Source organism: Pseudophryne corroboree, chromosome 2 (assembly GCF_028390025.1).
Source record: "Pseudophryne corroboree isolate aPseCor3 chromosome 2, aPseCor3.hap2, whole genome shotgun sequence".
Taxonomy (NCBI): domain Eukaryota; kingdom Metazoa; phylum Chordata; class Amphibia; order Anura; family Myobatrachidae; genus Pseudophryne; species Pseudophryne corroboree.
This window is the reverse complement of record NC_086445.1, coordinates 817,805,136-817,831,219: the sequence shown is the minus strand read 5'-3', so window position 1 is coordinate 817,831,219 and position 26,084 is coordinate 817,805,136. Positions and strand designations below refer to the sequence as shown.

General features: G+C 46.1%; 1 protein-coding gene across 1 annotated transcript in view; it reads right to left on the bottom strand.

Moving 5' to 3' along the window:
• Positions 1-25,530, bottom strand: part of AKAP17A (A-kinase anchoring protein 17A) — a 45,456-nt gene extending 19,926 nt beyond the window's left edge. Inside the window, exons 1-3 of the mRNA XM_063955687.1 lie at positions 25,381-25,530; positions 21,263-22,037; positions 13,422-13,570 (exon numbers count right to left, since the gene is read on the bottom strand). Of these exons, the coding sequence (XP_063811757.1) occupies positions 13,422-13,570; positions 21,263-22,024 (911 nt within the window). The 5' untranslated portion in view covers positions 22,025-22,037; positions 25,381-25,530. The remainder of the gene's footprint in view (positions 1-13,421; positions 13,571-21,262; positions 22,038-25,380) is intronic.
• Positions 25,531-26,084: the final 554 nt, after the last annotated feature.

Below are 26,084 nucleotides of genomic sequence, written 5' to 3'. Positions count from 1 at the left end.
ACAATGGCTCTTACTATTGAAAGAAACCCATCATACTGCCATCACTCCGGTGAAATGGCAAAGACAATCCTGGATATCCACCCAGGTAAGCCGAATGCGGAGAACAAACGCATTTAACCCCTTCTCTACCTTTACGTGCTGAAGCTCCCTTAGTATGTAGAAAACTTTGATTTTTTTTTTTTTTTTTTTTATGGACAGCAGGACAATGTCCTGAACCTGACACAACCCTGGTATGGCGTTGCGTACTACCTCCCCTTCCAGAGGGGAATCGCTAAGATCTATTCAAAACTCAGTGAGGGGACTCATCTGTAAACTCCAGTATGTCCCCTTTTGGATTTTATTAGAAACCCACAGGTCCAAGTCCATCGGACTAACTGAAAGATAGTAGACGAGTTCCCACCAGAGTGGGCTCCAGCCAGATAGACCCAGCAACACGCGGTGGATGTGGTAGAAACAGAAAACAACATCCGCTTCTGCGAACCTAACAAGGCTGCAGAACTCTTACCTTGTCACCTTCCACAATTTGCACTGAAAAGGAAAAAAGAAATGTATCACACCGGTTAAAATGACTGCATCCCACAACCGGATGCGTCACCAACCGTTGTGAGGGAATCTAACTCACGAAGTTAGACTTACATCTGCCGAGATTGACTAAACTGAGGCCTCCCCAACAGCGGTACACCGTCCCAGGGAAACACTCCAGTATCTCGGATTCAGCCTCAGCATTTCTTCTGCAGTCGCACGGCAACCTGCCGCCATGTTATAGAAAAGGATCAACAGAAGACACATCCCCTGTCTCTATAGGGTAATTCTATCGGATGCCTTTCCGAATACAAACACTCCCCCATGTGCATATAATGCAAATAACTCCAAAGTAAAGAATAAAATATCACTTAGCTTCCTGTGTAGGATCCTTTGCGACAGGACCCCGTGTCAACCAGGAGTTGACTTTCACAGGATTCTATTTGCAGCGGGAATAGAATAAACATTCGGACTCCTTATGAGGATCCGAGACCAACTCGTCACGGCCGACCTAGAGCTTTACCAACAGAGCGACCAGAACATGAGAAAGAATACTATTATTTTAGCATTCATTAAAAATCATAACATGAAAATACATAAAGCAATACACAATTACCTTTACATACATATATATATACATATACACACACACACATATACATATACAAGCGGATTATCCGGAACCAACGGGTCCCTAGTGACATTAATGTGTTCTGAATGTGTATGACCATGTACTGAATGCCCCAGTTCTGGATCTACCAGGAAACATTATGGTCGACATAAAAACTAGTATTCGTCGACAGCAGGGAGTAGTAACCGGGCAAAATAACCATCCTGCAACTCCGAGGGGACCGAGGGAAGTATACATAAATAAATACAACAACACTCCCCCACCTATACTACCATGTCTGTGGTCTAGCTACAGGCCCATGGAACCATACCATACCATACATATATTTTTTATTTATTAACAGTTTCTTATATAGCGCAGGAAATTCCGTTGCGCTTTACAATTTGAAATAACAATAACAAACTGGATGATAACAGTCATAGAGGTAGGAAGGCCCTGCTCGCAAGCTTACAATCTATATAGACAGGTATAAGGTAGTTACCGCATGTTAATTTACACCCAGTAATAACAGTTGGTGCCGACAGAGTCACCCACATACTACTATGTCTCCCATACAGTGTTTACTTTTTGACAAGTATACAATTACCGACCTGCTGACACTGCATCTACAGAATCCAGTACCAACAGCAGTCGGCGATGCCGACTGTGATCCCATAAGTGACAGAGCACTTACTCCTGTCGACACGTCGACTAGAGCTATAGTTGGTATCCGACAGGGAACACACAGATATATATATCTATTCATAACACACAGATTACATGAGCATTTGTCAAAAATAGTGCTATATTGTCTGCTATATAGCACTAAACATTGTGCCCCCTCCTGTCTGCACTGTTTTCATTGCTTTTGGCGGGGACATGTAGAAAACGGCGCTGTAACCTGAAGTGAGGGCTAAGCCCCGCCCCTACTCGGCGCGCTGCAGCCCGCTAATAATATAGCCTTATGTATGCTATCGCGGGTCCCTATACAGTGTCTACATACTGTATAGGCTTGTTGACACCCTCAAAAAGGTATATATATTGCTGGCCAGGGCGCTCCCCCCTAGCGCCCTGCACCCTTGTAAAACCCGTTGGCGTGTGGGAGCAATGGCGCGCAGCGTTATCTGGCGGGGGTATCGTAAACGGTGCCCAGGCACTGAATATGAACTTATGCCAGCGGTAAAAACTTTCAGTAACTTGCTGCCCAGGGCGCTCCCCCCCCCCCCAGCGCCCTGCACCCTGTGAGTGCCGTTGGTGTGTGGAAGCATGGAGCGCAGCGCGACCGCTGCGCTGTACCTCAGTTACTGAAGTCTTCTTTTCTTCCAATACTCACCCGACTTCTTTCTTCTGGCTTCTGTGAGGGGGTTGACGGCGCGGCTCCGGGAACAAGCAGCTAGGCGAACCAAGTGATCGAACCCTCTGGAGCTAATGGTGTCTAGTAGCCTAAGAAGCAGAGCCCTTGGACTAAGAAGAAGTAGGTCTGACTTCTCTCCCCTCACTCCAACGATGTAGGGAGCCTGTAGCCAGCAGGTCTCCCTGAAAATAAAAAACCTAACAAAGTCTTTTAGAGAAACTCAGTAGAGCTCCCCTAGTGCGTGTCCAGTTACTCCTGGGCACAAAGTCTAACTGAGGTCTGGAGGAGAGGCATAGAGGGAGGAGCCAGTTCACACTCATTCAAAGTCTTATAGTGTGCCCATGTCTCCTGTGGATCCCGTCGATACCCCATGGTCCTTACGGAGTCCCCAGCATCCTCTAGGACGTATGAGAAAACTTGAAACACGAAACGGAGTGACTACACAGGTGTGTATACTACCAGTTTAAAGCCGATTGGATACTAACGGTTTAAATATCCATTCACCTTTCCACTGGTTATTTATATCTCCTGAGGAAACCGCCGTTTGTTTGTGGCGGAGAAATGCGTTGAGAGCTGCGGGTACTGCCTGTCCACTAAAGGAGACCCCTTCTACACTCTACCATCCTGGTTCCTTGAAAGTAATCTCCCCTGCTTGTGCTCAACGAGATGCCTCAATCATACTGCATACCGCTGTGCGTGTAAAGCCCCATCTGCGGTCTGACTACTGAGAACCTGCGGCATCTCCTTTTGATACAGCTAGGAAGTAATTTTCTTAGCCGCTCTCAGCACCCGCTGCAACAAACTATTGACTGGAATCAGCGGATATATATAAAAAAAATGGGTGAGAACAGCACCTTTCAATTAAGGAACCTGGAGTTAGCATAAAACTATTTCTACAATAAGTTGGGACTCCCTCATTCTAGTGCATATACATACTCTGGAGGACCTCCTGCACTTTATTATGTATATAAATATTAAAAGAACCGCGCTGAGCCTGGGATTATTGTGCTTGAGCTGTTCTGTATGTAGAAATGCTTGTAAATGGGTATAACAAAGCGCTTGAATCATAAATAAATGCAACAATGAATGTGATAAATGGCTATATTGTAACCAAAGAGACAGTGTAAAAAATAGTGCAATACCTGTGAATAAAAAAATAAGAATTTACTTACCGATAATTCTATTTCTCGGAGTCCGTAGTGGATGCTGGGGTTCCTGAAAGGACCATGGGGAATAGCGGCTCCGCAGGAGACAGGGCACAAAAGTAAAGCTTTCCGATCAGGTGGTGTGCACTGGCTCCTCCCCCTATGACCCTCCTCCAAGCCAGTTAGGTACTGTGCCCGGACGAGCGTACACAATAAGGGAGGAATTTTGAATCCCGGGTAAGACTCATACCAGCCACACCAATCACACCGTACCACTTGTGATTTAAACCCAGTTAACAGTATGATAACAGCGGAGCCTCTGAAAAGATGGCTCACAACAATAATAACCCGATTTTTGTAACTATGTACAAGTATTGCAGATAATCCGCACTTGGGATGGGCGCCCAGCATCCACTACGGACTCCGAGAAATAGAATTATCGGTAAGTAAATTCTTATTTTCTCTATCGTCCTAGTGGATGCTGGGGTTCCTGAAAGGACCATGGGGATTATACCAAAGCTCCCAAACGGGCGGGAGAGTGCGGATGACTCTGCAGCACCGAATGAGAGAACTCCAGGTCCTCCTTAGCCAGGGTATCAAATTTGTAGAATTTAGCAAACGTGTTTGCCCCTGACCAAGTAGCTGCTCGGCAAAGTTGTAAAGCCGAGACCCCTCGGGCAGCCGCCCAAGATGAGCCCACCTTCCTTGTGGAATGGGCATTTACATATTTTGGCTGTGGCAGGCCTGCCACAGAATGTGCAAGCTGAATTGTATTACACATCCAACTAGCAATAGTCTGCTTAGAAGCAAGAGCACCCAGTTTGTTGGGTGCATACAGGATAACAGCAAGTCAGTTTTCCTGACTCCAGCCGTCCTGGAACATATTTTCAGGGCCCTGACAACATCTAGTAACTTGGAGTCCTCCAAGTCCCTAGTAGGTGCAAGGCACCATAATAAGCTGGTTCAGGTGAAACACTGACACCACCTTAGGGAGAGAACTGGGGACGAGTCCGCAGCTCTGCCCTGTCCGAATGGACAACAGATATGGGCTTTTTTGAGAAAAAAACACCAATTTGACACTCGCCTGGTCCAGGCCAGGGCCAAGAGCATGGTCACTTTTCATGTGAGATGCTTCAAATCCACAGATTTGACTGGTTTTAAACCAATGTGATTTGAGGAATCCCAGAACTACGTTGAGATCCCACAGTGCCACTGGAGGCACAAAAGGGGGTTGTATATGCAATACTCCCTTGATAAACTTCTGGACTTCAGGAACTGAAGCCAATTCTTTCTGGAAGAAAATCGACAGGGCCGAAATTTGAACCTTAATGGACCCCAATTTGAGGCCCATAGACACTCCTGTTTGCAGGAAATGCAGGAAACGACCGAGTTGAAATTTCTTTGTGGGGCCTTCCTGGCCTCACACCACGCAACATATTTTCGCCACATGTGGTGATAATGTTGTGCGGTCACCTCCTTTCTGGCTTTGACCAGGGTAGGAATGACCTCTTCCGGAATGCCTTTTTCCCTTAGGATCCGGCTTTCCACCGCCATGCCGACAAAACGCAGCTGCGGTAAGTCTTGGAACAGACATGGTACTTGCTGAAGCAAGTCCCTTCTTAGCGGCAGAGGCCATAAGACCTCTGTAAGCATCTCTTGAAGTTCCGGGTACCAAGTCCTTCTTGGCCAATCCGGAGCCATGAGTATAGTTCTTACTCCTCTACGTCTTATAATTCTCAGCACCTTAGGTATGAGAAGCAGAGGAGGGAACACATACACCGACTGGTACACCCACGGTGTTACCAGAACGTCCAAAGCTATTGCCTGAGGGTCTCTTGACCTGGCGCAATACCTGTCCCGTTTTTTGTTCAGACGGGACGCCATCATGCCTTTGGTATTTCCCAACGGTTTACAATCATGTGGAAAAAACTTCCCGATGAAGTTTCCACTCTCCCGGGTGGAGGTCGTGCCTGCTGAGGAAGTCTGCTTCCCAGTTTCCATTTCCGGGATGAAACACTGCTGACAGTGCTATCACATGATTTTCCGCCCAGCGAAAAGTCCTTGCAGTTTTTGCCATTGCCCTCCTGCTTCTTGTGTCGCCCTGTCTGTTTACGTGGGCGACTGCCGTGATGTTTTTCCCACTGGATCAATACCGGCTGACCTTGAAGCAGAGGTCTTGCTAAGCTTAGAGCATTATAAATTTACCCTTAGCTCCAGTATATTTATGTGGAGAAAAGTCTCCAGACTTGATCACACTCCCTGGAAATTTTTTCCTTGTGTGACTGCTCCCCAGCCTCTCGGGCTGGGCTCCGTGGTCACCAGCATCCAATCCTGAATGCCGAATCTGCGGCCCTCTAGAAGATGAGCACTCTATAACCACCACAGGAGAGACACCCTTGTCCTTGGATATAGGGTTATCCGCTGATGCATCTGAAGATGCGATCCGGACCATTTGTCCAGCAGATCCCACTGAAAAGTTCTTGCGTGAAATCTGCCGAATGGAATTGCTTTGTAGGAAGCCACCATTTTTACCAGGACCCTTGTGCAATGATGCACTGTTTTTAGGAGGTTCCTGACTAGCTCGGATAACTCCCTGGCTTTCTCTTCCGGGAGAAACACCTTTTTCTGGACTGTGTCCAGAATCATCCCTAGGCACAGCAGACGTGTCGTCGGGATCAGCTGCGATTTTGGAATATTTAGAATCCACCCGTGCTGTTGTAGCAGTATCCTAGATAGTGCTACTCCGACCTCCAACTGTTCCCTGGACTATGCCCTTATCAGGAGATCGTCCAAGTAAGGGATAATTAAGACGCCTTTTCTTCGAAGAAGAATCATCATTTCGGCCATTACCTTGGTAAAGACCCGGGGTGCCGTGGACAATCCAAACGGCAGCGTCTGAAACTGATAGTGACAGTTCTGCACCACGAACCTGAGGTACCCTTAGTGAGAAGGGCAAATTTTGGGACATAGAGGTAAGCATCCCTGATGTCCCGGGACACTATATAGTCCCCTTCTTCCCGGTTCGTTATCACTGCTCTGAGTGACTCCATCTTGATTTGAACCTTTGTAAGTGTTCAAAAAATTTTTTTTTTTTAGAATAAGTCTCACCTAGCCTTCTGGCTTCAGTACCACAATATAGTGTGGAATAATACCCCTTTTCTTGTAGTAGGAGGGGTAATTTAATTATCACCTGCTGGGAATACAGCTTGTGAATTTTTTCCCATACTGCCTCCTTGTCGGAGGGAGACCTTGGTAAAGCAGACTTCAGGAGCCTGCGAAGGGGAAACGTCTCGACATTCCAATCTGTACCCCTGGGATACTACTTGTAGGATCCAGGGGTCCTGTACGGTCTCAGCGCCATGCTGAGAACTTGTCAGAAGCGGTGGAACGCTTCTGTTCCTGGGAATGGGCTGCCTGCTGCAGTCTTCTTCCCTTTCCTCTATCCCTGGGCAGATATGATCTTATAGGGACGAAAGGACTGAGGCTGAAAAGACGGTGTCTTTTTCTGCAGAGATGTGACTTAGGGTAAAAACGGTGGATTTTCCAGCAGTTGCCGTGGCCACCAGATCAGATGGACCGACCCCAAATAACTCCTCTTCCTTTATACGGCAATACACCTTTGTGCCGTTTGGAATCTGCATCACCTGACCACTGTCGTGTCCATAACATCTTCTGGCAGTTATGGACATCGCATTTACTCTTGATGCCAGAGTGCAAATATCTCTCTGTGCATCTCGCATATATAGCAATGCATCCTTTAAATGCTCTATAGTCAATAAAATACTGTCCCTGTCAAGGGTATCAATATTTTTAGTCAGGGAATCCGACCAAGCCACCCCAGCTCTGCACATCCAGGCTGAGGCGATCGCTGGTCGCAGTATAACACCAGTATGTGTGTATATACTTTTTATGATATTTTCCAGCCTCCTGTCAGCTGGTCCTTGAGGACGGCCCTATCTATAGACGGTACCGCCACTTGTTTTGATAAGCGTGTGAGCGCCTTATCCACCCTAAGGGGTGTTTCCCAACGCGCCCTAACTTCTGGCGGGAAAGGGTATACCGCCCATAATTTTCTATCGGGGGGAACCCACGCATCATCACACACTTTATTTAATTTATCTGATTCAGGAAAAACTATGGTAGTTTTTTCACATCCCACATAATACCCTCTTTTGTGGTACTTGTAGTATCAGAAATATGTAACACCTCCTTCATTGCCTTTAACGTGTGGCCCTAATAAGGAATACGTTTGTTTATTCACCGTCGACACTGGATTCAGTGTCCCTGTCTGTGTCTGTGTCGACCGACTAAAGTAAACGGGCGTTTTAAAAACCCCTGACGGTGTTTTTGAGACGTCTGGACCGGTACTAATTGTTTGTCGGCCGTCTCATGTCGTCAACCGACCTTGCAGCGTGTTGACATTATCACGTAATTCCCTAAATAAGCCATCCATTCCGGTGTCGACTCCCTAGAGAGTGACATCACCATTACAGGCAATTGCTCCGCCTCCTCACCAACATCGTCCTCCTACATGTCGACACACACGTACCGACACACAGCACACACACAGGGAATGCTCTGATAGAGGACAGGACCCACTAGCCCTTTGGAGAGACAGAGGGAGAGTTTGCGAGCACACACCAAAAACGCTATAATTATATAGGGACAACCTTATATAAGTGTTTTCCCTTATAGCATTTTTTATATATTTCTAACGCCAAATTAGTGCCCCCCCTCTCTGTTTTAACCCTGTTTCTGTAGTGCAGTGCAGGGGAGAGCCTGGGAGCCTTCCCTCCAGCCTTTCTGTGAGGGAAAATGGCGCTGTGTGCTGAGGAGATAGGCCCCGCCCCTTTTTCGGCGGCCTCGTCTCCCGCTCTTAACGGATTCTGGCAGGGGTTAAATATCTCCATATAGCCTCCGGAGGCTATATGTGAGGTATTTTTAGCCAAAATAGGTATTCATTTGCCTCCCAGGGCGCCCCCCTCCCAGCGCCCTGCACCCTCAGTGACTGCCGTGTGAAGTGTGCTGAGAGGAAAATGGCGCACAGCTGCAGTGCTGTGCGCTACCTTTAGAAGACTGAGGAGTCTTCTGCCGCCGATTCTGGACCTCTTCTTACTTCAGCATCTGCAAGGGGGCCGGCGGCAAGGCTCCGGTGACCATCCAGGCTGTACCTGTGATCGTCCCTCTGGAGCTGATGTCCAGTAGCCAAGAAGCCAATCCATCCTGCACGCAGGTGAGTTCACTTCTTCTCCCCTAAGTCCCTCGTTGCAGTGATCCTGTTGCCAGCAGGACTCACTGTAAAGTAAAAAACCTAAGCTAAACTTTTCTAAGCAGCTCTTTAGGAGAGCCAACTAGATTGCACCCTTCTCGGCCGGGCACAAAAATCTAACTGGCTTGGAGGAGGGTCATAGGGGGAGGAGCCAGTGCACACCACCTGATCGGAAAGATTTACTTTTGTGCCCTGTCTCCTGCGGAGCCGCTATTCCCCATGGTCCTTTCAGGAACCCCAGCATCCACTAGGACGATAGAGAAAGGTAAATTAAAAGCAAAAGATACTGATGTTTACAGCCCTTTTGTATATTTACTGGGATCTCCAAGCCTTGTAGGTGGTGACGTCCGTCCTCCTCCGGCTGGTTCCCCAGCTCCAACTTGTTCCCTTCTCCGGCCGCCGCTCACTTGCGCTGTGCGGCGCTCGGTGAGTCCTTGCTGTCCCGATCTGTAAAGCGGCTGCAAGAACGGCTTCCAGAGGGTCAGCTGCGTGCTGACGATAGAAAGCAAATAAAGTGAAAGCTTGGTCTTTTAGAAGTCCGTTTCCCAGTCTTTCCTCCGACGCGTTTCAGGCGCACTGCCCTTAATCATGGATAGCCCAGGTTCAGCCCATTTGGTAATTTATACTAAAAAAAAACTTTATTGACAACAACTTTCCAGAGCATTTTCCCAGGAAGTTAAACTTTAAAAAAGCGGCATGCACATGGCTAGAATGTGGGCCCACAGGTATTGCACTCTATGTTGGGAATATGTGAAAATGAGTATAAAATGATCATTAAAATTGAAATATATGTGTTTTTTCTTCAAAAATTTTTTTTGGGAAATAACGATAAAAAGAGGAAAATGTTTATTTAAGGAACACATTAAGTTCAATGTCCACATTTAAACCCATCGGCTGTAGTGTTTGTAAAGTGAAAATCCATTCTGTTTCTTTCTTTTTGAGGGTGTCTGAAATATTTCCTCCTCTCCAATGCTGTTGAATTTTCTGGATTCCTATGAATTTTAGTCCTTTCGGGTTTTTATCATGATGGTCTGAAAAGTGTTTTGATACACTGTGTGATTGAAGTCCTTTTCTTATGTTATATACGTGTTCCATTATTCTAATTTTTAAATTTTCTTTTTGTCTGGCCAATATACTGTATTGCTTAGGACAGGGGCACTCCAGCAGGTAAATAACCCCCTCCGTATTGCAGGTGATGGTATCTTTGATTTTATATATTTTTTTCGTAATTTGAGACATAAATTCATCTGTCGGGGCGGTGGAGGGGTTTCTTATTATTTTGCAAGCATTGCAATTCAGGCAGAAATGATGTCCTCCATTTCTTGTTCTTATTTCTCTTGACTCCTCCAATGGTACACAACTTCTGGTTAGTTCTTGTTTTAAATTCTTTGCCCGCCTATAAATAATTCTTGGTTTCTCCGGGATCAAGTCCTTCAACTGAGTATCTAGATGAAGTATGTGCCAATGTTTTTGTAAAATAGATTCCACGAGATTGTGCTGACTACTATATTGAGTGATGAATGCCAGTCCTTTGTTTCTTGTTTTTGTCTGTATTGGATGAATTCAGTCCTTTCTAACTTAGAAATTTTCTCTATTTCTTGATTCAAATCTGTTTCCCTGTAACCTTTTTCCAAGAACTGTGTTTTTAGTTGGTCTGTTTGTGTGATGAAGTTCTCATGTTGTGAGCAATTTCTTTTTATCCTTCTAAATTGACTTACCGGTATGTTCTTAGTCCAATTCGCATGATGATTGCTGTGAGTTGGTAGCATGTTGTTGCTACTGACAGTTTTGGTATGGGTCCTTGTGTGTATTCTATTTTCTGATATGTATATTTCCAAGTCAAGGTAAACTACCATTTCTGTACTGGTAACTGAGGTAAATTTCAGGCCATAGGGGTTGTTCTTCATATATTCAAGGAATTTGTTTAGGTCATTAGTTGTTCCGTTCCAAATGAACAACAAGTCATCTATATAGCGTTTCCAAACAATAAGATTTTCTCTATATGGGTTATTGTTCCAGATGCTTTCTTCTTCCCATCTGGCAACGTCGAGGTTGGCATAATTCGGTGCCATTGAAGAACCCATCGCGGTCCACTTGATCTGGTTAAAGAAGATCCCATCATTCCAAAAATAGTTTTTGTGTAGGATGAAGTCTATGCTTCTCATGATGAAATTCACCTGTTCATTAGGTATATTCGTTAATGTGGATAAGAAATGACGTGTTGCCTCAAGCCCCATATCATGTGGGATGCACGTGTATAGTGACTTCACGTCACTGGTTCCAATGATGTAGCTGTCTTTCCATTCAATTGTCTGCAATAATTGGAGTACTTGCATAGAATCTTTTAAATGACTTTGTTGATTGACAACTATCTCCTGAAGGAAGGAATCCACATATTGGGATAGGTTTGATGTTAAAGACCCTATTCCTGAGACAATTGGTCTCCCTGGGGGATGGGTGGGATTTTTGTGAATTTTTGTCAATCCATAAAAGGTTGGAATCTTTGGGAATTGAACGTGTAGAAAATCATACTCCTTCATTTAACAACTCCTCCAATTCCACTTGATACCCTTTTGTTGGATCCGTTGTTAGCTTCAGGTATGTGCCCTCATTTGAGAGGAGGTTGTCTATTTCCTTAACGTAATCAATTTTGTTCATGATCACTAAGCTTCCACCCTTATCTGCGGGCTTGATGATGATTGTTTTATCTTTTTTTAGGTCTTCCAGAGCCTGCTTTTCTTCCTTAGTTAGGTTGAATCTTTTTTCTTTTCCTGTAATTTTTCTGATGTCCTGTTCTACTAGTTTTTCAAGTCTCGATGTGATGGGAAAAAAGTTGAAACGGGTTTGAAATTGCTGTGTTGAAAGTCGGATTGTTCTAATGGAGTATGTTTGGATTGTTCAGTTTTTGAAAAGAACTTCTTTATGCATAATTTTCTCACAAACCTCTGTGTGTCTACATAGAGGTCAAAATATTATTATTATTATTATTATTATTATGTATATTAATGGACTGCAGTACTGCATTCAAATATAAAGTGATCTCAGTTGAATTATTTATATACATTATTATAAGTATTGTGGATACATTTTAGCCATTTGCATAATTGTTTCTATTGTATTAAATTATATTAAATAATAATTTTTAATCTATATATTATCAGCGCTCCTTTATGGTTTCATTGAAACTTGATTAATTTCTATTGCTCTAGGCATCCAGCTGCTATTCACTAACCAATATATTTGGTGCTTCTTAAATATATGCTACATTGTATTAGCGCCCGATATAGCTAGGTTATTATACCCTGTATTTTGACAATTCAATTAAGTCTACTCCGCTATATGTTGCACTTACGGTACTGCTGGACATGCAGATTTTTGTTTGCAGCCTTCGCACAAAAATATAAGAATCCAGAACAAGAACGGGCCGCGAGGGTGTTGAGTTGCAAGGCCGTCAGCTGCTTTTCGATGCTGTTACAAAGAGAACTCACCCCCCCCTTGCATCTAACTTAATTAAAACCTAAAACGTCTTACTAGGATTTTTGCGTATTTATTGGACACCAAGAGCCTGCAGATGGTGAGCAGGATACATTTCAGGACGCACAGCCACCGGGTTCCTCAGTTCGGTCTGCGCAAACCCCCGCAACCCCTGCCGCCCGTCAAAAAAATAATAATCAGGGGGAGAACACTGCACTACTACCCTCCTTTATTGCGGAACAATATTCACTGTGCCAATAACAAGCCTAACAGATCTGTGCCTATTATACCAAGGTATACTATGAAAAGTAGCCCTTAAGCTGGATACACACTTGTCCAATCCTCGACTGACCGGATTGCCCAAGTGTACCATTCGCCGACCGACACGCACACACGATCCTGGTGTGCATGTTGGGTCTCCCAGTTTTTAAACCTGCTTTAAAACTAGGAGACCCAACCGCCGACCAGACGATCGACACTGTAGTGTTTAGGCTGCCGAGACCGGAGCAGGCGACCGATCTTCAAACCCAGCAGCCCAGCACACTATAAGCGTGGCCATGGTACAGGATCCGGAGGGATCTCTTCACCATCCACTGCTGCGGGACTCAGAGGAGGGTATGGCGTCGGGACAAATGTATAGCGAAGACTGGATGTAGAATCTGCAAGCAGGTCTGCAGAATGATTGTATAAACAGTCTCATCAGTATGTGGTATCCTGACTGGGGCACCATACCACCACCGGTATACCAGCAGGGTAGGTGATTCCCCCTCTATGAGTGTCCACGACACCCATAGAGGGAGAATAGAACCTGTGACGAGTACAGATCGCCACCGAGCCCGCAGCGTGCGAGCCCAAGGGGCTTTGTTGTGCTTGCCCCCCTGCCGGCGTTCCACCGCTCAGGATGCCAACGTCTGTATACTGACCGTGCGGCGGGATACCATACCGATCCAGTCTGATCTGCCGAGGATTGGACAAGTGTGTGCCCAGCTTTAGTTTTAGTTCAATCCTGCAAAAAGAAAATATAGAATTAATCTGAGATCCTCTTACCGTTCCTCCTCTTTTTGTCTCTCCTCAGCTTCTTTCTCCTTTCTCTTCTGCTCTTCTCGTCGCTGCTCCAGTTCTTGGAGTTTGTGACGTTCAAGTTGACGCTTTTTAATAGACCCCTCACTCAAATGCTTAGTGGTATCAAAAGAGACCTTCGAAATAAAATAATTATTAGTCACAAGTTAACATTGTTTTAATCTTTCAGTTCAGATGTTGCTAGAACTTTTAATAAAACACTACTTTTAATGACCGAGAACCTAATTCAGACCTGACCACAGGTTGGCTGCTGCATAATTGGGAACATGAGGTGGTGCGAAGTCTGTTCTGTGCATGCGCAGAACGGGACTTGTGATCTTGCCAGCGCGTTGAGTGGGTGGGGGGAGGCCAGTGTTCCCAGAAACGGGGGCGTGTTGCCCCCATTTTCTGGGAGGGGAGAACCAGGAGACTTCCTGGCCTCGCAGTCCCCGCTTCCGTCGGTCAGCTGAGTCGCATCGCTGGGATCCCAGCTACATGCAGAAGGCATCTCTTCTACTCATGTTGTCCCTCCTGGAGATCGGACGGAAATACAATGATGCTTGCATGCAGGATGGCATTTTCGGCAATTTCTGAACCAGGCCCTTAAATGACTAAGGGGTATATGGGTTCAACTTTCACCAGGGCCCTCTATGTGTCGTATGTTCCCTGTGAGTTTCTCTCACACTCAAAAGACATACTTGTAGGTAAACATTTTGTGCGAAAAATCTGTTTGCATATTCTACTCAAAGCAGTACTTAATATAATTCCCTCAAATGCACAAATCTCCATCTTTTTAGCATTCATACTTAAATAATTCAGAACCATATTATAGCATGTTAACCACCAGTACGGTTAGTAAATTGCACTGGAAATCGGTTTATGTCAGCATTAGGAAGGTCAAGCAAACTTTCTGCAAGGCATTTGAACAATAAAACGTAAAGAATTGGAAATAAGTTATGATGTCCTTATGTTGCATTTTGAATAGCTTTAAAAAAAAAACATTGAATGATCTATTTTCAATGTTTTAACTGACATGCAGCAACCACGGACATTTATAAAAATCAATCATCTGCATACAGGATTCTTTCAGGAAGTAAAGACGTATCAAAACAAAAACATTAATGGCTAAATTTACCTGCCTGCTTTTGTATTGAATATAACTGCCCCTTTAAATTAAGTATCAGAAACTGAATGAAGAAGCAGCGGATTTGATAAGTACTTTTTTTTTTTTTTTAATTAGCTCAAAATATCTAAAATAAATTACATACTTATATGTGGCCTAGCTATAGTTTTTTTTTAAACTAGATTTACATTTTAAATACATTACTAGGTTACACATTTTTGGAGAAAGGTTTTGGGTTTTTTTCATACATTTTTCTTGATATAATTTAAAAAATAAGATTTTACTTACCGATAAATCTATTTCTCGTAGTCCGTAGTGGATGCTGGGGACTCCGTCAGGACCATGGGGATTAGCGGCTCCGCAGGAGACAGGGCACAAAAATAAAGCTTTAGGATCAGGTGGTGTGCACTGGCTCCTCCCCCTATGACCCTCCTCCAAGCCTCAGTTAGGATACTGTGCCCGGACGAGCGTACACAATAAGGAAGGATTTTGAATCCCGGGTAAGACTCATACCAGCCACACCAATCACACCGTACAACTTGTGATCTGAACCCAGTTAACAGTATGACAAACGCAGGAGCCTCTGAACAGACGGCTCACAACAATAACAACCCGATTTTTTTGTAACAATAACTATGTACAAGTATTGCAGACAATCCGCACTTGGGATGGGCGCCCAGCATCCACTACGGACTACGAGAAATAGATTTATCGGTAAGTAAAATCTTATTTTCTCTGACGTCCTAGTGGATGCTGGGGACTCCGTCAGGACCATGGGGATTATACCAAAGCTCCCAAACGGGCGGGAGAGTGCGGATGACTCTGCAGCACCGAATGAGAGAACTCCAGGTCCTCTTTAGCCAGGGTATCAAATTTGTAGAATTTTACAAACGTGTTCTCCCCCGACCACGTAGCTGCTCGGCAGAGTTGTAATGCCGAGACCCCTCGGGCAGCCGCCCAGGATGAGCCCACCTTCCTTGTGGAATGGGCCTAGACAGATTTAGGCTGTGGCAGGCCTGCCACAGAATGTGCAAGTTGAATTGTGCTACAAATCCAACGAGCAATCGTCTGCTTAGAAGCAGGAGCACCCAGCTTATTGGGTGCATACAGTATAAACAGCGAGTCAGATTTTCTGACTCCAGCCGTCCTTGAAATATATATTTTCAATGCCCTGACAACGTCCAGCAACTTGGAATCCTCCAAATCGCTAGTAGCCGCAGGCACCACAATAGGCTGGTTCAGGTGAAACGCTGACACCACCTTAGGCAGAAACTGAGGACGCGTCCGCAGTTCTGCCCTGTCCGAATGGAAAATCAGATATGGGCTTTTATACGATAAAGCCGCCAATTCTGACACTCTCCTGGCTGAAGCCAGGGCCAGTAGCATGGTTACTTTCCATGTAAGATATTTCAAATCCACCGATTTGAGTGGCTCAAACCAATGGGATTTGAGAAAATCCAAAACTACATTAAGGTCCCACGGAGCCACTGGGGCACAACCGGGGGCTGTATATGTAGTACTCCTTTTACAAAAGTCTGGACTTCAGGAACTGAAGCCAATTCTTTCTGGAAGAAAATCGACAGGGCCGAAATTTGAACCTTAATGGACCCCAATTTGAGGCCCATAGACAATCCTGTTTGCAGGAAATGTAGGAATCGACCCAATTGAAATTCCTCCGTGGGGGCCTTCCTGGCCTCACACCACGCAACATATTTTCTCCAAATGCGGTGATAATGTTGTGCAGTCACCTCCTTCCTGGCTTTTACCAGTGTAGGAATGACCTCTTCCCCTTAGAATTCGGCGTTCAACCGCCATACCGTCAAACGCAGCCGCGGTAAGTCTTGGAATAGACACGGTCCCTGCTGAAGCAGGACCCGTCTTAGAGGTAGAGGCCACGGATCTTCCGTGAGCATCTCCTGAAGTTCCGGGTACCAAGTTCTTCTTGGCCAATCCGGAGCCACGAGTATCGTTCTTACTCCCCTTTGCCGTATAATTCTCAGTACTTTTGGTATGAGAGGCAGAGGAGGAAACACATACACTGACTGGAACACCCACGGTGTTACCAGAGCGTCCACAGCTATTGCCTGAGGGTCTCTTGACTTGGCGCAATACCTGTCCAGTTTTTTGTTGAGGCGAGACGCCATCATATCCACCTTTGGTTTTTCCCAACGGTTCACAATCATGTGGAAGACTTCTGGATGAAGTCCCCACTCTCCCGGGTGTAGATCGTGTCTGCTGAGGAAGTCTGCTTCCCAGTTGTCCACTCCCGGAATGAACACTGCTGACAGTGCTATCACATGATCTTCCGCCCAGCGAAGAATCCTTGCAGCTTCTGCCATTGCTCTCCTGCTTCTTGTGCCGCCCTGTCTGTTTACGTGGGCGACTGCCGTGATGTTGTCCGACTGGATCAACACCGGCTGACCCTGAAGCAGGGGTTTTGCCAGGCTTAGAGCATTGTAAATCGCTCTTAGCTCCAGTATATTTATGTGAAGAGACATCTCCAGGCTTGACCATACTCCCTGGAAGTTTCTTCCCTGTGTGACCGCTCCCCAGCCTCTCAGACTGGCATCCGTGGTCACCAGGACCCAGTCCTGTATGCCGAATCTGCGGCCCTCTAACAGATGAGCACTCTGCAACCACCACAGAAGAGACACCCTTGTCCGTGGCGATAAGGTTATCCGCTGATGCATCTGCAGATGCGATCCGGACCATTTGTCCAGCAGATCCCACTGAAAAGTTCTTGCGTGAAATCTGCCGAATGGAATCGCTTCGTAAGAAGCCACCATTTTTCCCAGGACCCTTGTGCAATGATGCACTGACACTTTTCCTGGTTTTAGGAGGTTCCTGACTAGCTTGGATAACTCCCTGGCTTTCTTCTCCGGGAGAAACACCTTTTTCTGGACTGTGTCCAGAATCATCCCTAGGAACAGCAGACGTGTCGTCGGAAACAGCTGCGGTTTTGGAATATTTAGAATCCACCCGTGCTGTCGTAGAACTACTTGAGATAGTGCTACTCCGACCTCCAACTGTTCACTGGACCTTGCCCTTATCAGGAGATCGTCCATTTTCTTTGAAGAAGAATCATCATTTCGGCCATTACCTTGGTAAGGACCCGGGGTGCCGTGGACAATCCAACCGGCAGCGTCTGAAACTGATAGTGACAGTTCTGTACCACGAACCTGAGGTACCCTTGGTGAGAAGGGCAAATAGGGACATGGAGGTAAGCATCTGTCCCGGGACACCATATAGTCCCCTTTTTCCTAGTTCGCTATCACTGCTCTGAGTGCCTCCATCTTGATTTGAACCTTTGTATGTAAGTGTTCAAATATTTCAGATTTAGAATAGGTCTCACCGAGCCGCCTGGCTTCAGTACCACAATATAGTGTGGAATAATACCCCTTTCCTTGTTGTAGGAGGGGTACTTTGATTATCACCTGCTGGGAATACAGCTTGTGAATTGTTTCCACTACTGCCTCCCTGTCGGAGGGAGACGTTGGTAAAGCAGACTTCAGGAACTTGCGAGGAGGAGACGTCTCGAATTTCCAATCTGTACCCCTGGGATACTACTTGTAGGATCCAGGGGTCCACTTGCGAGTGAGCCCACTGCGTGCTGAAACTCTTGAGACGACCCCCCACCGCACCTGAGTCCGCTTGTACGGCCCCAGCGTCATGCTGAGGACTTGGCAGAAGCGGTGGAGGGCTTCTGTTCCTGGGAATGGGCTGCCTGCTGCAGTCTTCTTCCCTTTCCTCTATCCCATGGCAGATATGACTGGCCTTTTGCCCGCTTGCCCTTATGGGGACGAAAGGACTGAGGCTGAAAAGACGTTGTCTTTTTCTCCTTTATACGGCAATACTTCCATGTGCCGTTTGGAATCTGCATCACCTGACCACTGTCGTGTCCATAAACAACTTCTGGCAGATATGGACATCGCACTTACTCTTGATGCCAGAGTGCAAATATCCCTCTGTGCATCTCGCATATATAGAAATGCATCCTTTAAATGCTCTATAGTCAATAAAATACTGTCCCTGTCAAGGGTATCAATATTTTCAGTCAGGGAATCCGACCAAGCCACCCCAGCGCTGCACATCCAGGCTGAGGCGATCGCTGGTCGCAGTATAACACCAGTATGTGTGTATATACTTTTTAGGATAGTTTCCAGCCTCCTATCAGCTGGCTCCTTGAGGGCGGCCCTATCTGGAGACGGTACCGCCACTTGTTTTGATAATCGTGTGAGCGCCTTATCCACCCTAAGGGGTGTTTCCCAACGCGCCCTAACTTCTGGCGGGAAAGGGTATACCGCCAATAATTTTCTATCGGGGGAAACCCACGCATCATCACACACTTCATTTAATTTATCTGATTCAGGAAAAACTACAGGTAGTTTTTTCACACTCCACAAAATACCCTTTTTTGTGGTACTTGTAGTATCAGAAATATGTAACACCTCCTTCATTGTCCTTAACAAGTAACGTGTGTCCCTAAAAGAAAAATACGTTTGTTTCTTCACCGTCGACACTGGAGTCAGTGTCCGTGTCTGTGTCGACCGACTGAGGTAAAAAGATGTTTTTAACGCCCCTGACGGTGTTTGAGACGCCTGGACAGGTACTAATTGGTTTGCCGGCCGTCTCATGTCGTCAACCGACCTTGCAGCGTGTTGACATTATCACGTAATTCCTTAAATAAGCCATCCATTCCGGTGTCGACTCCCTAGAGAGTGACATCACCATTACAGGCAATTGCTCCGCCTCCTCACCAACATCGTCCTCATACATGTCGACACACACGTACCGACACACAGCACACACACAGGGAATGCTCTGATAGAGGACAGGACCCCACTAGCCCTTTGGAGAGACAGAGGGAGAGTTTGCCAGCACACACCAAAACGCTATAATTATACAGGGACAACCTTTATATAAGTGTTTTTCCCTTATAGCATCTTAATATATATAATCATATCGCCAAATAAGTGCCCACCCTCTCTGTTTTAACCCTGTTTCTGTAGTGCAGTGCAGGGGAGAGCCTGGGAGCCTTCCCACCAGCATTTCTGTGAGGGAAAATGGCGCTGTGTGCTGAGGAGAATAGGCCCCGCCCCCTTTTCGGCGGGCTTCTTCTCCCGTTTTTCTGAGACCTGGCAGGGGTTAAATACATCCATATAGCCCCAGGGGCTATATGTGATGTATCTTTTAGCCAGTATAGGTATTTCATTGCTGCCCAGGGCGCCCCCCACAGCGCCCTGCACCCTCAGTGACCGCTGGTGTGAAGTGTGTGACAACAATGGCGCACAGCTGCAGTGCTGTGCGCTACCTCATGAAGACTGAAAAGTCTTCTGCCGCCGGTTTCTGGACCTCTTCACTTTTCGGCATCTGCAAGGGGGTCGGCGGCGCGGCTCCGGGACCGGACTCCATGGCTGGGCCTGTATTCGATCCCTCTGGAGCTAATGGTGTCCAGTAGCCTAAGAAGCCAATCCATCCTGCACGCAGGTGAGTTCACTTCTTCTCCCCTAAGTCCCTCGTTGCAGTGAGCCTGTTGCCAGCAGGACTCACTGTAAAATAAAAAACCTAAAAACTTTTTCTAAGCAGCTCTTTAGGAGAGCCACCTAGATTGCACCCTGCTCGGACGGGCACAAAAACCTAACTGAGGCTTGGAGGAGGGTCATAGGGGGAGGAGCCAGTGCACACCACCTGATCCTAAAGCTTTATTTTTGTGCCCTGTCTCCTGCGGAGCCGCTAATCCCCATGGTCCTGACGGAGTCCCCAGCATCCACTAGGACGTCAGAGAAAAGGTAAAATAAAACAAAAAAATACAAAAATATTTAAACATTTCTCTTACGGTTGATTCTCCAGAAAGTGAACATAAAGTCCAGTGCATCACATGCTTTTAATATTTTTCTTCTCCCTTTTAGGGGTATATTCAATTGAAGTCGAAAACTGCCGTCTGTCGAAAAGACTGCAGTTTTCTACTTTTTAAAGGTCGAATCATGATTCGACCTATTCAATATTTTCGACAAGTCGATGAATTCGACTTGTCGAAAAGCACGTGGATCGGCGGAATAGAAAACGGGGCCAAAGCCGTCAGGTTTTGGCCCCCTTTTCGACCATCTCAGTCCGACATCAAAAGATGTTGGACTGAGATGCGGACCTAGAGGAGGAGAGGGGGGAGAGCGGCCTCTCCTCTTCTGGGTCACTCATCTCAATTCGACTTGAAAAAGTCGAATTTACATGAGATTTGAATGGGGGTTGTCGGATCCATTCCGACAAATGCATGTCGGAATGAATCCGACTTCAACTGAATATACCCCTTAAACTGGCCTGTTAAGAAATTGTTGTTATAAGAAAACTTAATTGCTTAGTAGCAATACCTTACCCTATAACTTAAGACCCACTAAAATCTTGGTATTTTGGAGAGGTATGTCGTTTGAATTTGTGTAGCTGTCCCGTGCATCACGGAGAATCACCTATTATATTACAGATACTGAATAGTAAAGTTACAGACAAAATGCAAAGTAATCATTAAGCATCTGTAATACAGCTCCAGAAGGTAACTTATTTATAGATCATAAATGAGCTTTGCGGTTTACACCTCTTGGGACCCTTGTACAACAGGAAACATAATCCAATGGGAAATGTAATGCAAACAAAGAACAACAGTGCTATGGTGTAAACAAGTCAATACCTAAAGCCAAAGCCCCAAATATCTCACCTTTATGTTACAGGCCACAGCTTTTCCATCGTCTCCTTTGTGCATCAGCTTCATGCCACGCAGTGCATTCATGGCCTTCACAAAACCAACATACTCTTTGTATTGCACATAAGCTTCAAAATTCAAGTGGCCACCAAAACTGAATGTATGGAAGTTCCTACCAGTCATTTCTTCTCTGTAAGGATCAAGCATAGGGATGTCTACATTCCTAATCTCTCCAAACATGCTAAAGACCTTCACAAGGACTTCTTCACTAGGCTTCTCAGAGCCTGAATCTTTTGAAGCAAACCACTTGCAAGGAAGGCCTTCTAAATGTATTGTGTCCGGTCTCTCTCCTGGGAGATTTTCATTCATGTCTCCAGCATCACGGAAAAAACAGTCCCAATCATGTCTTGTGGGGAAATCTATTTTATACTCGGCTGCTCTGACTTTTAAAATATCGGAAAAGCCACTCAGCTTTATACTCTTACCATCCAGAGAAACTATGAAAGCCTTAACCAAACTCTTGTTCTCTACTTCCCCTTCAAAGCGTATGAAGTCCATGGTGCTTTTGGAGATCCGTAAAGTAGAAAACTGGTGGTTATTCACCATTCCTTTAAGACGCTCCATTACTTCCCAATTAGAGATGGATTTTCCTGGTTGCTTCAGTTGTGGGAGTGCCACACTGATGATCATCTTTAGGATGGGCTTTAGATACAGCCCATACACCGGACATAGTTCAACAGCTTCAGATGTATCATGCACTATGGTAGCGGCTGCCATAGTATTAAAGGTCCTATGTAAAAATAAAACACAGTATGAACAGTCATATTTTCTGTAATACTACCCAAATCCATTATCCCAGTCTGCAGATTTATACTTAACATTTACTCCAACCAGTTCACGGTGATAGCAGTAGCAGCTAAAGTACTATCAGTGAATTCCTGAACTATAGGAATTAAACATGCTATGCACTATGGGGGTAATTCTGAGTTGATCGCAGCAGCAAGTTTGTTAGCAATTGGGCAAAACCATGTGCACTGCAGGGGGGGCAGATATAACATGTGCAGGGAGAGATAGATTTGGGTGGGTTATTTTGTTTCTGTGCAGGGTAAATACTGGCTGCATTATTTTTACATTGCAATTTAGATTTCAGTTTGAACACACCCCACCCAAATCTAACTCTCTGCACATATTATATCTGCCCCTCCTGCAGTGCACATGGTTTTGCCCAATTGCTAACAAAATTGCTGCTGCGATCAACTCAGAATTAGGCCCATTGTTATATAACTTATAATTAACATTGGAACTAGTACGTTTCTTTGTTAGCCCGGTTTACAATGTTTTTGTATGAATGAAGAAAGTCCAAACACACTGTACACGTTAGGATTTACATAAATGTGCCACAACATGCATCAGTGTTCATTTTGTTTTAGAAGGGCGCCGCGCACTGCCCAATTTTTAAAAGACAAAATACATCCAGCCCTTTTAGCAGCGCCCTGATAAAGTAAAGTAGTCAGCCCTGTGCCTTCCCCACCTGTGTGCCGCAGTGTCCCACGGGTGAGAAAAGTTGCGGTTAACAAACACCGCGTATGGCATCTATTCACAGTGAGGGCACGGCCCAGCATGTCCATAAATGCTGGGAACACCTCCAAGAGTGACAATGACCAGGCCGTGGCCCCCTCCTGGCCATACCCCCTTTATGGTCGCGCAGGGATGCAGTGATGTGTGTGTGTTCTAATGACAGAAAACACAGTAACATGATTGGACACGCTAGTTTAAATGACTGTACAATATTTCCTAATGGCTGCACTCCTCCCAGCATAACTACTTCCAAATGTCACCAACACCTCACCAAAGAGTCAAAGCATTATCACTCAACAAGTGTATAACAATAGCATCACTCACAGAGACACTACTCACCGAAATGCGGCACATTTCTGCCTCACCGCCAGAGGCCCAGCCCTGCCTCACCGCCAGAGGCCCAGCCCTGCCTCACCAGCAGATCCCTGCCTCACTGACACACATTTGTGACAAAAATCCACTTACACTGCTATCTAGTTACATGTTTATTCAATAATATAAATCAAACTAAACAAACTATTCAAAACTATTTTTTCCTCCTATTCTGTATCTGTTTCACTCACCAAAACTGGGGCCATTTTAAATGATAGATATACTGCTCTTAGGTGCGAAGTTGTGCTCAAATATACGCACGCCTCGGGTGGTTCAATGCACGAGGCTGAAGGACTGGTCGTATATCAGAGTGTGACCAAATACTGAAGAATGTTATACATAATAAAAGGCTAGTGTACCCCATGTTCTGTTTACTAATCAGTGTCCCCACTAGGCTGTTTTAGCACCCTGCCTTATGGAAGTGCCACACTGACCTCAGCAAGTGGAAAACTAGCCCCCCCTCCTCCCATGGCACTTAGGGAGTCATTCCGAGTTGATCGTAGCTGTGCCAAATTTAGCACAGCTACGATCAGGCACTCAGACATGTGGGGGGGCACCCAGCACAGTTCTAGTCCGCCCCGCATGTCAGAGCTGCTGCGCCCCCCCCCCCACTTTCCCCGCAAAAATGCAAAAGCATCGCACAGCAGCGATAGTTTTGCATTTGAGGAGTAACTCCCGGCCAGCGCAGCTCCTGCAGCTGGCCGGGAGAACCTCTTCGCTGCCCGGGTCGCAGTGGCTGTGTGTGACGTCGCGCAGCCCCCGCGGCCCGCCCCCCCCCCCCCCCCCCTCAGCGGTCCGGCCACACCTGCGTTGGCCCGGAGCGTGCCTCCTAAACGGCGGATTAACGCCGCCGTCCAGACCCCTCCCGCCCAGCGACCGCCTCTGCCTGTCAATTAGGCAGATGCGATCGCTAGGCGACGGCCTTCGGCCGTCTGGCTTTCCGACCCAATTGCTGCGCTGCGATAAACTGCAACGAGCGATCAGGTCGGAATGATCCCCTTAGAACGGTGTGTATCGGACCACCCAGGGTAAGTTAGTCACAAGCAAGCTCTCTGTTGCCTGTGTTTCCATTGGCTGGTGTTGTTGACAGCGGTTTTCCTATTGGTTGTGGCACACTATGAAGCTCCTCCCACTGGCTGTGTCTGCATCTGGGGCCCTTGTGGGATGTAGCGTATTGAGTGCAGGTTTTTGTTAATGACCATGAAGGATAGAGATGGGCAGCGACAGCGGAGGCCTATCTGCCACCAGGTCATTACCGATGACACCTTAGTACAGGAAACGAAAAGCTCAAGGTGAGGACTCATAAGCAGGCAGCAGTGTGCCAGCGGATCACATGACCCTAGTAGACTGGGTGCACCAACATAGTGCCAGCATACTCTGAAGTGCCCTGCAATGCACAGCTACTGTTGACTATACTTAGAGCAGTATGTTGTTTCTGGTCATAATGAATGGTCTCTGGTTATTCATAGGACAGTTTTGCACGGCACTGGGTCAGATAGATAGATAGATAGATAGATAGATAGATAGATAGATAGATAGATGATGTAGTTACTATCCCGGCGGTCAGAATACCAAAGCTGGGCTCCCTACTGCTGCGCCAAAGCTATGCCCACGACAACATAGAGTGGGAAGAGAACCTGTGGTGAATCGCAGAGCCTGCAAGGTGCTTTCTCGTGCTCGCCCCACTGCTGGCATTCTGGCGACCGGGATTCCAGGGTCAATATTCTGACCTCCGGGATTCTATACCCAACCCATATACACACCCCAGAATGATGGAAATGGGGTGTGCTGCAAGGCCATAGCACCTCCATGCTAGCCCCCATCCCCTTTGTGTTGCACACACGCGTATGTAAAATGTACCCCTCAAAATGAATACATTCCCTCCTCAGTGATCAGCACCTTACCCTAAACAAAATCCTACAGTGGACACTATTAATATAGTAGAGTGCATAGTGATGACATATTACATATTCACATCAATTCAGACATCTGTGTAGGATGACCCTACTAGGGCTGATTCTCCCTGCTGTACTTGTGCATGAATGAGCAGGTCTGGAGCCCGGATAAGTAGCTGCACAGATTACAGCCGGCAGAAGATCCCGCATACAGTAACCGGACAAAGTATCACAGCGAGCTACGGAACCCTCCCTGGCCTCCATTATATACTGTCGCCATAAACCTACCTCCACAATCAGCGATCTCAGCCCTCACCGACACATATAGCCTGGAAGAGCAACGAGTCGCTATGCACTGTGGGATGTAGGAGGAGCTACAGTACCGGGAATCGCTTCCGGTTCAGAAGCCTTGTTCCTGTTGCATAAACGTAGTTTCCATAGAGATAGAGTAGGTCTTCTAGGCGTTATTGAAAATTAATGTAACGTGATGACGTAGCACGCACAATAAGAATTACCATGTTGTGTGAGGGCAAAGCCCAATCGTGCATTATAGATTGGTTGTGACTATGTTACCTTTATGGATAGATAGCATACCTCCCAATATGAGCCTCTCCGGGAGGGACAGAATGCTCTGCTCCTGGACTTCCCTTTTAATTTATGATTGCCATCACCTGTGGTGAAACACCTTTCTAATCCATTAACCTGTTCAACACAGGTGCCGGCAATCATTAATTAAGAGAAAAGTCCAGAAGCAGAGCATTGTGTCCCTCCTGGAGAGGGTAATGTTGGGAGGTATGTTATAGGTACGTGCAAAACGCAGGATTTACTCGTAGGGGTTTCCATATGCATGTACATACTGTAGATAGATAGATAGATAGATAGATAGAGTACACTGCGTTGCCCGGGATTTTAAGAATGTCTGTTTACAAAAACAAATGTAAATATTAAACGCACAGTATAAATAACATTGTAGATAGCTGAATACCCGTGCT